At 41.7% G+C, this 15,830-nt stretch overlaps 1 protein-coding gene across 6 annotated transcripts in view; it reads right to left on the bottom strand.

Moving 5' to 3' along the window:
• Window positions 1-883: 883 nt before the first annotated feature.
• Window positions 884-15,830, bottom strand: part of LYRM9 (LYR motif containing 9) — a 92,472-nt gene continuing 77,525 nt past the window's right edge. For all 6 annotated transcript variants that reach the window (XM_078683540.1, XM_078683541.1, XM_078683542.1 and 3 more), the window contains exons 3-4: window positions 12,835-12,927; window positions 884-1,531 (exon numbers count right to left, since the gene is read on the bottom strand). In XM_078683540.1, coding sequence (XP_078539666.1) covers window positions 1,514-1,531; window positions 12,835-12,927 — 111 coding nt within the window. In that variant the 3' untranslated portion in view covers window positions 884-1,513. The remainder of the gene's footprint in view (window positions 1,532-12,834; window positions 12,928-15,830) is intronic.

A 15,830-nucleotide genomic window follows, 5' to 3' on the forward strand; every position in this document is an offset into this window, starting at 1 on the left:
TGAAGCTTACAACTGCCTACTTAGTGTTATTTTATTGGAATGTACCCTGCAGTGATTGCCTGTGGCTCAGATTAATTGAAGCATTCCATCCACCAACATGCTGATGATGTCCTAAGTGTGGCAGGTATGCCCAGTTGCAGGCCCCATGGTAACTGTGCCATAGGACTCAAGCTACACCTTACTGAGAAGCGCTAAGCAAAGTGAAACCGGTCTGGGGTTCCTTGTGGTTCCTATTGCATGGGGCCTCACCCGGCCATTTTAGATGGTCTGTTCCCATGAGGAGACGGTCGCACTGATTTGCATAAGGTAGGCCTTTGTCTAGAGTGGCTTGGTGGGTGAAAAACGATGGCATGGTATGCAGCCCAGAGCGATTACCATTGGCTGTGAATATTTCAAGCATTCCATCAGCTTCTTGTTGTACTTTGTGTTTAAGCTAGATTCTACACTTGCCGTATACAAGTGAGTGGATATGTTATATGCAAAATAGGGGAGCAATTCTCTGATTGTTTATTAACTATATGCTACAGTAAAAAGTTACTTTGACATTTTTAATTTGTAAACACTTTTATACAACACAAATTTATTTCCTTTGCTACTCTGTAAAAGTTGCTATTCATTCTAGAAGTGAGAATTTTAATGACCGTTGCCTCAACAAAATGTGTTCATAATGTGTGGAGTGATCACTGTGCATCTGCTTATCGTAAACAAAAAATCATGGGAAGAGTAAAATATGTCACAAACTAAATGAATTAGAGCAGGACTATCTTAGAATCCAATTGTTTGAGTTTTCGAAACTAACACTTAAGCCTTTAAAACAATTCTGGAACTTTATAGTATTTCATGAACTTCAGAACTCAATTTCATTTAGGAAAAATCATCAGGGTTTCATAAAAGCCACAAATCACAATTTATTTAAATCCAATTGACATTAACATACTAAACCACAGTTTTACTTGCTTATCATATTGGCTTTGAAATTTGATGTCTGAGGAAATGGTTTGAAACAATTGGTTTGAAACAATTAATTCTTTCAGAAAATCTAAAACAGTTTACAGTTGTGTTTTATGTTACAGGAGGTCCGGGTGCAAGTGAACATAAAGCAACAGGACATGCCCTTTTTGCATGAAGATCTCCCAAGATCATGTTCTTAAATTTTTGTGGGGAAAGGAGTAATGTTTGTTATACCAACACTTGAGCAATACTCTAACTTTAGTTACATGAATCACAAACTTAGGAAGACAATAGTGGTAGTGTGGCCTCGTCTGCCATGCATCCATCCTCAAATAAATCAAATGTCTTTGCCGCTCTAAATTAACAGCTTTAAATATAAAGTAGGATGACATCTCTAGACATATCTTCATGTAGGTCTCTTTGTAAACAGGAAAAATGTAAGCTTCAATGCTTTTAGGAGATTAATCAGATGTTCTTAAAAGTTTACATATGCGATTATTTGCTCCAGGGTTCTTCATGCATAGCGCACCATCACTCCGTCATTGTCTCCTGAGTCCAATATCTACCTATCCTTTTTATACTGCAAAAAGAAAAAATAGACAGTTGTTAACAGATTTAAGTGTATGCAGCTGTCAAATGGCATTATCGAAAAGAGTAAATTACTTCTGTTCATTAACAAGCACTGGTAAAGCCAATAGGTTTTGTCTTATTGGCCAATTGGCTTTGCCTATGTTTTTTGCAGGTGCTGTGTAACATCTGCAAAAAAAGCATGCAGCTGCATCACTCCTTATGTGCACGCATGTGTGTGCCTTCTCAATGATGGCACACACACACTTACAGATCCAAGAAGACAGGCATCCTTACTCAGTAAGTTAAATAAATAAACCAGCTGTAGTAATAAAGCATATTTCTTAAAACAGACTAGCAGCAGCAAATAGAAGGAAAAAGTTTAAAAAATAAATAAAAGTAAATAATTTTAAGTGCCACGAGGGGTGGCAGTGCAGCAAAGGAGAAAATTGTGGAATTCAGTTGGGGGAAGCAACAGGTAGGAGGGTGTGGAGTAGAAAAAAGCAAGCACTTGAGGGAACCAATCAATCAATCAATCAGGGATTTGTAAAGCGCACTACTCACCTGTTAGGGTCTCAAGGCACTAGAGGGAAAGTGCTAGAGAGATAAAGCAACACAAAATCCAGACACAGATTTATTCGATTAATGGCGATTAAAAGATTGAGAGCCGAGAGAATACACCTACCACTGTAAGAAATATGGGCATTACTCTTGTTTAGACTACTTCTTAATTGACAAGAACGAAGCAGACAATGTGAGGGGCATTGAATACAGGCCCATTTATATCTCTGACCAGGCTGCAGTATTCTAGTGTCTGATCTGCAATAATATGTATCGAAGGTGGACTTTGGATAAGACGATTTTCATTGAGAAGGTTGTAATACAAAATTTAAAAGAATGTTCAGAAATATTCTTCAATCTGAATTAATATTTAACAAGTATTTGTAAAGAGTGGCATACACATACAACATTTTAGGGGCTCAAATATACAGCTTAACAATGCAATACAATAAAAAAAAAACAGAAAGACAGGACATACCATGAACATTGCAGAGGGCTCGAGAAGGATTTATAGCCTATACTGATAAGCAAAAATATGAAGATATGGGAAGCCAGTAGGGGAATACATTTTGAGCATGGAGAGAAAAGTAGTAAGATGTAAGTCTGTAATACAACAGTAGAGTGGAGAACAAACAGTATCAAGGAAATCATGGACAATATTTCGAAATCCATAGTAGGTACACCGCAGGACATTGCAATACGTTTATCAATTTCTTTAAAAATGTATAGTTTGGGGATCTCTGTACCAGACATTGCAAGACTAAGGAGATGGTTAGAAAAAAATTACTAAATATATATACATATTAGCAGTTATAACTATATCAACAAATTAGAAAGGAGGCAAGTTGTGTGGAATTAAAATTTAGTAAAGAAGGGAAAGCTCCTGGAATCACAGCCCAATCATGGGAAGAGTAAGTGATATGATAATCTAACATGGAAGATACTCTTTAATAAAATTATCAAAGGAGAAGCTCAATTACCGCCATCCTGGTATGAAGCGACTATTAGCCTAATTCTAAAACTGAACAAACGCCCCAATAAATGTGAATCATATAGACCAATCTCCATTCTAAAATGTGACTCTACAGTCTGCACCATTAGTATTGCAAAAATACTGGCTGCTGTAATAAAAGGTCAACTGTAAGAAGATCAAAGGTATATGCATGATTTGTCACACATATTAATTGATCTAATTTTCACCCTTAGTGATTGTAATGCAAGATGCGACCAAGGCCTTTGACCACGACAATTGGCTTTATGCCAGAAATATAATGAAGAATTTCGATTTGGCAAACACCTTTTGCAAAGTTATTTAACTGATTTACAGTCACCCTAAAGCAAGGAGACTTGTCAATGATAATCTCAGAGATTTATGAAAATAATGAGGGGTATTAGACAAGGCTGCCCTCTTTCACATCTCCTATTTGATCTCTACATAGAAACCTTTACACAAAGCTTTAAACAAATTGCTTTCTTTATAAGTTCGGCTCACCAAGAATATTTCTTTTTAAAAGTCACCCTGAAGATGTTGCAGGCCACAGCTAGACTGTGGTACGACGTTAGATCATTTCTGGGAAGCCCATATTATAGCAGCATGTTTGCTCCCATTTGGAACTCACCAGGGACCACAGAGCTCCTAAAGAATAAGCTCTGCAGTCCAAGTAAGAAAGACAGGATATCGAAATGTGAGGGACTGATTGAGAGCAAACCTTTTACCTGGAAACAATGGGGAGAAAGAGCAGGTGAGACAGTCTCTAGATTTAAGTATGTACAATAACCCCGTGGCTGAAAAAACTAGATTAGAATGAAAAATAAGTATGTCAGATGGAACAAGATTTTGAAAAACACCAATAATAAAAAGAAGGAAAAAAGCAGCTGCAGCTGGTCCTTTGGAGCCGAGGGGCCACGCCCTCTACCTTTTGTCCCTCATGAACAGTGTCTGTCAGGCTGAACAAAGGTCACCCTGACAGACACTGTTCATTTTCAGGTCAGGCAGCCAGGAGCCAGACATGCGCTAAATGCACTGGCTCCTGGCTGCCTGACCTGAACTTTGCTGGGCTGAGGAAGTCACAGCTCCTATGGGCATGACCTCCTCAGCCCAGCAAAGAGCCCTGAGGCCCTCCCTTCAGTGACAAGGGGAAGCGTTTCTCATTGCCTCGCACCTGGGCACTTCAGTTTTAAGCTCTGAAGCGCCCATGGTCGAGTGTCAATCAGTGACACTTCATCACAGAGTGGGGAGGGGTCAGCATTCTCACTGACCCCATCCCACTCTGTGATGACTTTGAGACTGCTGCCTTCCCTCATAGGCTAGCCCTGGGTCAGTCAATGAGGGAAGGCAGTAGTCCCAAACCTCCTGGGACCTCTGAGGCAGAGCGGCAGGTAGGTGTGTGTTTTTTTAAAATTGTTTGATGCATGTATGTATGAATATTTGGTAATGAGTGTAGTGAATGGATGTGTTTGTGTGTGTGTGCGTACCTGATTGCATGGCTGTGAGTGTGTTATCAAGATAAGCCTATACAGGAGAGCATAGATGTATTATCCGTAACTCCACATCTACTTATTTTGGAGATTTAATGGTAATGGATATTGTGGAGTCAATATAAGAGCATATCAATATTTAAACTTGGATACTGTGGTAAGACCATGGCAAGCCAGGAAATAAAGTATTTCAAAGAGAACAAGTGGTCCCCAGCATAAACAAAGTCGTTTTGGCGAATTAATATATAGACCACAATGGGCTACTATATAGTATACAAAATCCCTTACCCAGCCGGGCAGGGAATCTTTATTCAATTAATAATCTATTCTGATATCTGAATGCAATAGGTAACCGAAGACATCAAGGTTACTGTAAGGCACAGTCCTGTGCCATACACAGAGGAGGAAGTAAAGAAGACAGTAAGTACAAACAATATCAGGCAAACAAAGTGAGCTAACAGGCCACTGACATCACTTGAAATCAACAGTGTGACCTAGAGTTAACCAACCATACTCTAATACAATAAATTATAAATATGGGACACTCTTAAAACAGTCGACGAACGTTTCGATCCCAAGCTCAATTATAAGGGGATCATCTTCAGGACTTTCTTAATCACAACTTTTGCCTGAATATAACCTTTTCACATAAAACCGCCAGAGTTATATCTGTTATTGGGTTTTTTGGACTTTTCAGGTGTCTTCAGTAGTTAGGACACTAGCACAACATCCATGTTTTTGAGGGTTGGAATTTCAAGCTGGACTTCAATTGCGTCCAGCAGGGATGCGATTTCGGTCGTTGCGCAGATTTTGGAGGTACTGATTGGACTCTTAGAGTCTAATTCCACAGGATTGGGAAAGCTAGTCCCATTGATTTTGTGTTTACAAAAAGGGATTTTTCGCGCTGAAACCACTTCTATGGAGGAAGTCTTCGTTGAAGTATAGTGGGTATTAACTAGGACTCAATATCGATGGATTCGGATCTCCCTTTATAAATTGTGGAATTCCGATCTGTTTAGCTGCAGTGGAAGTAATAAACACTGTGATACGGAAACCACGCGCTGGTATCCTCCGTGGGGGCCCAAAAATTGGAGGTCTCCTCGAGGTACCTGCGGAGCACAACGCGCCATTGATGCACGCCAAACCACCGGTACCTCGAGGAGACCTCCAATTTTTGGGCCCCCACGGAGGATACCAGCGCGTGGTTTCCGTATCACAGTGTTTATTACTTCCACTGCAGCTAAACAGATCGGAATTCCACAATTTATAAAGGGAGATCCGAATCCATCGATATTGAGTCCTAGTTAATACCCACTATACTTCAACGAAGACTTCCTCCATAGAAGTGGTTTCAGCGCGAAAAATCCCTTTTTGTAAACACAAAATCAATGGGACTAGCTTTCCCAATCCTGTGGAATTAGACTCTAAGAGTCCAATCAGTACCTCCAAAATCTGCGCAACGACCGAAATCGCATCCCTGCTGGACGCAATTGAAGTCCAGCTTGAAATTCCAACCCTCAAAAACATGGATGTTGTGCTAGTGTCCTAACTACTGAAGACACCTGAAAAGTCCAAAAAACCCAATAACAGATATAACTCTGGCGGTTTTATGTGAAAAGGTTATATTCAGGCAAAAGTTGTGATTAAGAAAGTCCTGAAGATGATCCCCTTATAATTGAGCTTGGGATCGAAACGTTCGTCGACTGTTTTAAGAGTGTCCCATATTTATAATTTATTGTATTAGAGTATGGTTGGTTAACTCTAGGTCACACTGTTGATTTCAAGTGATATCAGTGGCCTGTTAGCTCACTTTGTTTGCCTGATATTGTTTGTACTTACTGTCTTCTTTACTTCCTCCTCTGTGTATGGCACAGGACTGTGCCTTACAGTAACCTTGATGTCTTCGGTTACCTATTGCATTCAGATATCAGAATAGATTATTAATTGAATAAAGATTCCCTGCCCGGCAGGGTAAGGGATTTTGTATACTATATAGTAGCCCATTGTGGTCTATATATTAATTCGCCAAAACGACTTTGTTTATGCTGGGGACCACTTGTTCTCTTTGAAATAATTGATACCCACGGTCCCAGGCCATTTATTGGGTTCCCCTTGTTCTTTCTAAAATAGGAAATAAAGTATGGCATTTGTCATGTGTAGAGCATAGATGTAGTATAATAATAGTCATTTAGATACATAAATATAGGAAGAATATGCGATTGTTACCACGGTCTAGCTATTTCCTAAGCTCTGTAAATATCACTCGTTATTGTTACTGCTATCAATGCTGCTTGTTTTATCATTTTCACTAGAATCAATGGCTAAATATGGTGGGCTGGGGTTCGAATCTCTGACATGTATGTTATATACAAATTTCAGAAGAGTGCTTAACTCACTGCAAAATATTAGCATCTGTCTGCAACTATATACCACAGCACAGTTGTCGAGTACAATCTAACTATTACTTAAAGCAATAGAGAGAAACTGAATCTGGGAAAAGTATATTATAAGCACACATGTCTATAGTTGGCACCTTGATGCACGACTGAAGGGTGCTACTTAAAGCTACAAGATTAACACTATTGGTCACATTGATTCCAAAGTGTTCAGGAATATGGTTACCTTCTTAAATAGTGCTCGAGCTCCATCACAACGTATTTGACACAGAACAAAACCATAACCTTACTCACATACTTGTTATCTTTACCCTTTAAGTCACAATATTACAATGAGCAAAAAAAAAGCTTATATTGGTAGTCCAAACAGAACACACCAAGGCAAAAATTGACAGCAACGGCAACACTGCCACCCATCTGAAGCCGCCCTCAAAGGACAAAAAGCTTCGGTATAAGCATAGCTTAAAAGCAGAATACATAAATCTAGAAACCACCCTAAAGAGTTATTCAGTCTCCTGAAACAACACTCCTCAATGCTGTGCGCAGAGACAAAGTCGGCTTACAGTGCATGCTTGATACAACTCTCTAATGTTTAAAAATTGGCTGACCATTAATAAGAAAGAAACAAAACTATTACTAGGGCAAAGAAAAAAGGTACAGAAACATACTTGGTTGGTGGGAGATGAAAGAATCGAACAAGTAAGAAGCTTAAAATATCTTGGAGTTTAATGGGAATGGAGGGTATAGTGATGAAATTAAGGAGATAAGGAGGAAAGGCAACGAGCTGGCTTTCGGCACGTGGTCTCTATTTAACAAACTAAATGGTCCTATGCTCACACCAATCTTGTAGGTGGAAAAAGCCAAGATCCTCCCACCTCTGACCTATGGGAGCGAGGCACTTAGGAGTAGAGATTGAGCCACACTGGATAGAATGGTTCTTAAAGTATAAAGGTCAGTTTTGCAACTAGTTCCGAAGACATCGCCTGCACAAATTAGGCTGGAGTTTGAAATTGCCAAACAGTCTCTTGCATGTATGGCGGCATTTGTGTCCTGTTGTCACAGGCTAAGGATGGCACCGGAGAGCTCCTTGAGTCACCGCCAGTGGTATGACTTGAAGCTTAGGTAGAGCGACCCAGCACATGTTTATCGAAACCAGGCCTTGAACTCCCTTGGCTTAACAAATGGTTGGGATTTATCTCTAGGCCACCAGGAGTTCAAAGGACTAATTAAATCCAGCACACAGTTGTTATCAATGCTAAAGGACAAAGATAAACTGTCTAAGCAAAGAAATGGGTGGATGACACTCCAAAAGTACACCAGGTTGAAACCACAGGGCTACCTAAGCAACCGGACCAAGGCTCACTTCCTGAAGTACAGGTTGGGAATATGACCCCTATTAAATCATTTCCACCGTGGAAAAGGTGGCCAAAACAAGTCTGTTGATTATGCATGCAAGAGCCAGAGAACATCATCCATGTCTTAGGACTGTGAGATTCCGGTATGAGGGACCAAGGTGATCTCTTGTGCAGGAAGTGGGGCATTAGGTCATGTAGGGAGGCAGTGCTTGCTTGTTTTGATCCTACAGACATTAGTCTGATTAGCGCAATGATCAAGTTCCTGCAGAGATTTGATAAGAGGATTGTGATTAAAGACTTAGTTGCTGGCGAGAAGGGGAAATTGAGAAGCTATTACATGAGCATTCACATCTTTAAATCCACAGTATCTGCAATTTGTATCTGAAATTTGTGAAGCTTTAAGACACCCTTATTTTTATTTATTTATTTGTTTGTATAGCGCTAGAATCGACCTCCGAAGGGGTATCTCTGTGCATAAACGGAACATGAGGGTAAAATATGGCTCAGGTAAGTTAGCAGGTGAGGAAGAGTGGTCTTGAGCAGCTTTGGAATTTTAGATGGTCTAGACACTGCCTCAGAGGTAGAGGCAGTTCGTTCCAGTAACGAGGGCCAAGATGGGATAAGGCCTTTCCTCCTAGACTTGCTCTTCTTACTCGCGACACAGCCAACAGATGTTTGGTACTCGAGCAGAGCGATCTCGAGGGGGCATAAGGCCTGAATTTCTCAGAGAGGTATGAAGGGCCCAAGTTAAGCAATGCCTTATGGATGGTGCAGCAGATTTTAAACTTGACTCTTTGACGGATGGGGAGCTAATGCAGTTTCATTAGAAGAGGGCGGGAAGGGGACCTTGCTGGGGCATTGAGGACCATCCGTGCCGCCGTGTTCTGAACCACCTGTAATCTAGCAAGTGAGGCATCATTGGCGGAGTCTAACAGGCCGTTGCAATACTCCATTCTACAAACAAAACTATTACTAGGGCAAAGAAAAAAGGTACAGAAACATACTTGGTTGGTGGGAGATGAAAGAATCGAACAAGTAAGAAGCTTAAAATATCTTGGAGTTTAATGGGAATGGAGGGTATAGTGATGAAATTAAGGAGATAAGGAGGAAAGGCAACGAGCTGGCTTTCGGCATGTGGTCTCTATTTAACAAACTAAATGGTCCTATGCTCACACCAATCTTGCAGGTGGCACAAGCCAAGATCCTCCCACCTCTGATGCTCCTTCAGGAGTAAGTGCCTGACCCAACCGGATCCCCAAGTTTTTGACTGACATCTTGGGAGCAGGATGGGGACCTAGATCTGTCGGTCACCAGTCGGGAGTCCACAGAAGGGGCGCATCTCTGAAGAGCATGATTTCAGTTTTTCCCCATTGCACTGGAGGAAGTTGTTCCGCATCCAGTGAGATATTGCTCTCATCCCATTAGAGAAGGCCACTCGTACTGCTGGGGTAAACTTGGTGAATGGGAAGAGTAGTTGGGTGTCATCGGCATATGATATGGGGATGAACCCATGGGACCTCAAAAGATTGGCCAAGGGAGCTATATAGATGTTGAATAATGTGGGGCTCAAGTATGAGCCCTGGGGTACTCCCTTGGACAACTTTGTGGGGGCCGATCGGTACGGGCCTAGATTGACAATCTGAGAGCGGTCAGATAAAAAGCTCATCACCCATTGCAAGGCCGTGTTCCTCAGCCCAACCTCTTCCAATCTTTTAGTCAAGATGTTATGGGAGACTGTGTCGAACACAGCGGATAGGTCCAACAGCACCAGAATCATAGAATGGCCATTATCTAGGGTCATCCTGATGTTATCCGTGACCGCTAGTAATGCGGATTCGGTGCTATATTTGGGCCTAAAGCCGGACTGGGAAGGATTTAAACATCCCGTTTGTTCAACAAAATTGGAGAGGCAGTTATTTACATGTTTTTCCATTAGTTTGCTTGTAAACGGGAGGAGTGAAATAGGGCGGCGGTTGGAAAGATCCGTCCATGGAAGTTTGGCATTCTTACGGATAGGCCTGACCTGTGCGACTTTCCACTCCAGCAGTACATGTCCTTCTTTAAGGGAGAGATTGATGAGAGATTGCATGGGATAGGACAGGTTTTTAATCAGGGAAGGAAGGATTTTTGCGGGAATGTGATCAGCAGGGGAGCCGGACTAAATATTATTAATCAATAATTCAACCTCATTCAACGAAATTGCGGGGAAGTTCTCTAACAACTGAGGCTCCATAGGGTTTAGCTGATCCGTGACAACCTGGGTCTGACATACCTCCTGTTTCGGTGATTTTTTCATAAATCAGCTCTATCTGTTGCGCGAAATAAAGAGCAGTGTCAATGCATAGTGACTGCGAAGGGGCCTCTAGGCTTTTACAGGCTTTGGAGTTGACGAAGGATTGAGGGATTTGGTACAAAGTTTTGGAGGAGTTGCCAGCCTCAGCTAGCTGAGATGTTATATACGATTTCCGTGATATTTTTATGCTTTTATGATAACTGGATAGAGCGGACTGAAACCGTTCTTTGTCTGTATCACTATGGGAAAGATGCCAGATTCTCTCCAGCTTCCTGCAAAGTTGTTTTTGAGCTCACAGTTGGTTAGAGAACCAGACTGCCTGTGGTCGATTGGACTGGCTCGGGACAGCTTTTAGTGGTGCAATATTGTCAATGGCTGTTAGGAGTGCTGAATTATATTTGGATAGGGCTTCCTCAATGTTATCTGATATCCAAATTTGGGGCCTCTGAAATGTCGTTTGAAAGTTCTCCTCTGTGACTTTCTTCCACTGTCTGCAAGAGGAATGTATTGTGGGTTTGGGTTTTTCCAGGATTATGAGTTCCTGAATATTAAATTCAACCGCAGAGTGATCAGACCAGGTGAGTTGTTGTGGAGGATCGCACAGAATCAAAGATGAGTTCGAGAAAATAATATCCAGGGCGTATGTATGTATGTATGTATGTATGTATGTATGTATGTATGTATGTATGTATGTATGTGTCTTGTAAAGCGCACTGCTGCCCTGAGGCGTTGTGGCGCTGTAGACCGCTGGGGAACCCGTCCTGGCTAGCCCTGTGAGATGGTCCCTGCTGGGTATCTCCAAGGTGAAACCAGGCATCCCCGGCGAATGTGGGGGGCCGTTGTAGAGATTAGGCAAGCTAATGCCCAGAGTTGCCGAGTGTGATCCCTGGTTAGAGTAGGCACCGAGGTGAGAATTATCGAGTCCGCTGACCCTGGTCCACGACCCTGCCGCGTCGGGAATTGAACCCTGGTCCCGGCCCGTTCTCTGCTTCCGGGTCTGCCGCCTTTAACCAGTGAGCCACACCACTCCACTAGGGCGTGTCCAGCTATATGAGTTGGACCTTCGTTAAGCTTGGACAAGCCTAGCAGCGATAGGTCGGTCAGAAGCGTCTGTGCCTCAGAGTTGGCGAGACATTCACTGTGAACATTAAAGTCTCCCAACAGTAGGACATTTTTTACATGTGTTTACATATGGAGCTAATAGTTCGACCAGTTGCAGGGAAAAGTCGGCAAGACGTTCTGGGGGGCGATAGACTAGCGCCCCTTTCCAACTAGTTTGCAAGGAGGATTCAATTCTGAAGATCAATATCTCCATGTTAGCATCCTCACGTTGATCCAGAATGGAGATCCTGATTCCTTCTTTGTGCACAATCGCAATTCCTCCCCCGTTTTTGTGGTCCTATCTAGTCTAATCATCTTTTATCCTTCCGGGAGTCCTATTGCTATAGCGGGTACACAGTGAGGTTTGAGCCAGGTCTCTGTAAGAAAACCCAGTTCGGGTTGGACCGAGGACTGCAGGTCCCATACCTCAATAGCATGTTTGTGCAAAGAACGGATATTGCATAAAAGATTTTTCCACCCTTGCCTTGACCACGGAACATAACAAACACATAAATAAGCAATATTTGAAGTACCTGTCGTAGACTGCAGTTCACAACCTGGGACCACTGATCTTAGAAGGGGATGGACCACAAAATCTTTACTTTGCTGATGAGAACATTTTCATTACAGGGTTTGAGGTACAATCACAAAACTAGATCAGTAGAGATCTGGCAGATGTCTATGAATTAATTAATTAAATGCTGAATAGTAATTTCTGCCTTTCTCCAAGCACCTCCCCTTCTTTGTAAACCTTAGCAGAGTCCATCAAGCCTGGCTCCTGCTGGGTAACCATGTTCCAAGTACATTTCGTGAAAAGTGATTATACTTTCAGATGTTTGTTTCTCTAGTTCAAATACAAACCAGTGACTTTCAAAGAGACCTGTTGTTGAGGAAAAACCCAGCAGTATAAATAGATATACAGTTTTATTCCAATACACATTCTTCTTGATAACAGTTTATATAAACAGAGTTATTTACTCAGGTCAAGCCTTCACGAGCATGTGCCAAGGCACTTTTCAGGTAAAGATGATGGGCGAAACTCTAAAAAGGAAACTCTGAAAAAAGAATCACAAGTCATCTCTTCCTAGGCAGTAAGCTAAGAAAGTTGAGGCAATGGTTTCCCTAGACCTACTTTGCTCATGACCCAGTCAGCGTCCTCAATGGCCCTTTTAATGATCTGCTGAATCCGCTCAGGATCGTCCTCGTCTGCATGAACCCGGAAACTCTGTTGAACAAAGAGTACAGTGATACACGAGTTGAAATGACAGCATGGAGGCTGAACACACTTTTGAAGATCAAGCACCCATGCTATAGGTGTTGTCTGTCTCATTTCCAGGAACAAATGCGACAACACAGAGACAGATATTGGCCTCCCTTTTCCGCAGCAAAATGCATACTGAAAAACATTCAATATAAATTAGCTTGGATATTCCACCCAGAGGCTTAAAAGGCACTTTGAAAGTTAAAGAGCTGTCCATTTTGTGGATAAAGGTTGAGGTCAAGGGTTTGTTCGCAGGAGATTAGGATCAACATTCAACAAAAATGAAGTCAGAACAGATTAATTAAAATTTCAACGCTTAAAATGTCAATGGATTAGAATTACAAAAAATTTGATTTCAATGCATTAGAAATCACAATAATTTAATCAGTACAAAAATATGTCATTTAAAAAAAGAAAAAATACCACTGAATAGTATAATGGGAAACCTAGAATAAAAGACGTAATCCACAGGATGCATATGAAGTAAAGAAATTGTCTAATAAATGTTCAAAATTTTGAGTCTCCACAATTTGAGAAATTTAAGAAGAGTCTTAATGATTCAAAATACCCAAACAAATACGCCAAAGAACCACAGGAAGGTCTTGATAACTACAGGCTCATAGAGCTGTTATGACTTTTAGCAATGCTCATTAAGATTAATTATTTATTTGATAACTATTATATAAAAATCAAAGGTCATTAATGTTAAATGCTGAAAATGTTATCAGGTCTAAATGTATTTTCGTTTTTTTTAAAAACACAGAAACACATTGAGTGGTCCTAAGGTATCTCAGGATGACAACCAGATTTTTACAAATATCTCATCAAATATATAAGGAAAGAAATAAGGCAACAAAGAAAGAAACAAATTGTACCATAAAAAGGTAGAATTAAAGGAATCAACTCACGATGAACCCATTTGCCCACCTCCTGCTTACTGTCATCAGCACTTTATCTTCTTTATTGTACCCTTATTCAAAGTGTGATCAACAAAAATCCCATTCCATTTCCAAAAGAAGTCTTTTTAGGTCCCGCCTTGTCAGCGCATGCGCTGTCTCAGCGAGACATAAAGTAATCTGTATGTTGGCTTAAACTCCGTATAATTTGTTTTCCCGCTTGCTATTGGTTTACCTGTGGCATTGCTGTTCTGATCTTGCTTTCTCTTGGCTGTTGATTGTATGGTAACTTCCGTGTAGTCCTGAAGCAGTGGCGCCTAACTACAGTTTTCGTCCGCTCCGCTTGCACTTGTTTTAATTGCGTGCAGTGTGATATCTGTTTCTCTCGCCGCGTTTGTTTATTTATTTAGGAGATTACCCCCTGCGTCTGTTTTAGCCTTTGTAACCATTCTTCTACCCTCCTGCCCAAGAGGTTCCTCCTCTTTCATCTGCTGTCCTTGTGGCTTATTATGCTGATCGGTGTCTCTGCTTTTGCCGTCACCCTCGGGGGAAAAAAATATCTCAACTCAGCAGCAGTTCAGGGTTCTAAGTGTCATTTTTTTTTGCCAATTGTATATAGCGCAATCTGAGCCCTAATGTATTGAAGCTTTTTACGAAGGCACTAATTGCATTACAGGAAGACAACGTTTATGGTTTTTTGCATAGGCATGGGGATCACGAGCTTGTCCACAATCACAAAATGGTGAGCTAGTGCTGTCCCTCGAACTTGCTCCCGTAAACTCCAAAGTCGGCAACTTTTGTTTTATGCTACAACTTAGCCCCCAAGAACTAAACCATTTGTAATATTTGTACAACAAAGCAATAGTTGTTTGTTACTTATTTTGTGCAGGCGACACCATTGACAAAGCCAATAGTCATGGCTTCTTGTAGGTGTAATCTGAGTTCAGATTCCACGTGCTCGGTGTTCCAGTGATTTCTGCATGGGCTCCCATTAGTACTGACCTAAGCAACACCCCCGCATGCCCCCCCTTCGCCTGCCTCTGCCCCGCATCTTCCATTAAGTCTGATGGCAACCTCCTGCTGTCCCTCACGGGTGGTCACAAAATGGGGCTAAATAAGCTGCAGACCCGCGAGCCAAGTCAGACGTTCAGGAGAAGTTGAAACTAATGGTTGATGGGAGATTCAGAGCCGGGGAGTCATCACTTCGGTCTTTAACCACAAAATAGAATTGCATTTTAACAAACCTTCTAATTCTGAAATAATACATTTATAACCCAATTTTCCGAGGGGTCTTGTGCTAAAATAATCGTCTTTCATAATTCTTCCCACTCATGCGACAAAGCCGTTGTAACTGTGCTATGGCCGCTGTGAAAGGGTGAATAACTGCAACCGTACCCCTTAGCAAACACAACAGATAGACTGTATTATCAATGAAAGCAAGTGAGGGACACGTTCTTCTTTCAATCTACCTCTTGGGTTCCGGAGTAGCATGCTACTTGCCGAAAAAGCGCTTTGACTCCTCGTCAGGGGTAGTAAGCGCTATATTAATGCAATTACAATACAATACTGTCAAAAGATAAGCAAAGATGTGTTTTGTGGGCTATATCAGCTCACCCGTCAGATTTCTTTTAAGCATACCATAATGGAACTTTAAATTTGAGATGTTCTTTGTGAAATGATTGTATTTCGAATTAGTCGCACACAAAGTGTCTGGACTAGCTTGTCCATCCACATTTAATGGGATTGGCTGAGCTGCTGGATGTAGCATTTCAGTGACTGTGGCAATCATGCCCTTCACTGTACCCCTGGTGACCTCTCACCCCGGAGAGCGCTCATGGGACTCACAAAGTTGTTCCAGGCACAATGAGTACTGAGGACTTCAGCTCAAATTACTGACATCACTGCTCGTGGGGGCATCTGGCTCGTTCAGCAGCACGTCTGGGGCGCGAGGCCTTCCAGGCAGGGAGCGAG

The sequence above is a fragment of the Lissotriton helveticus genome, chromosome 3_1 (genome assembly GCF_964261635.1).
Source record: "Lissotriton helveticus chromosome 3_1, aLisHel1.1, whole genome shotgun sequence".
NCBI lineage: Eukaryota > Metazoa > Chordata > Amphibia > Caudata > Salamandridae > Lissotriton > Lissotriton helveticus.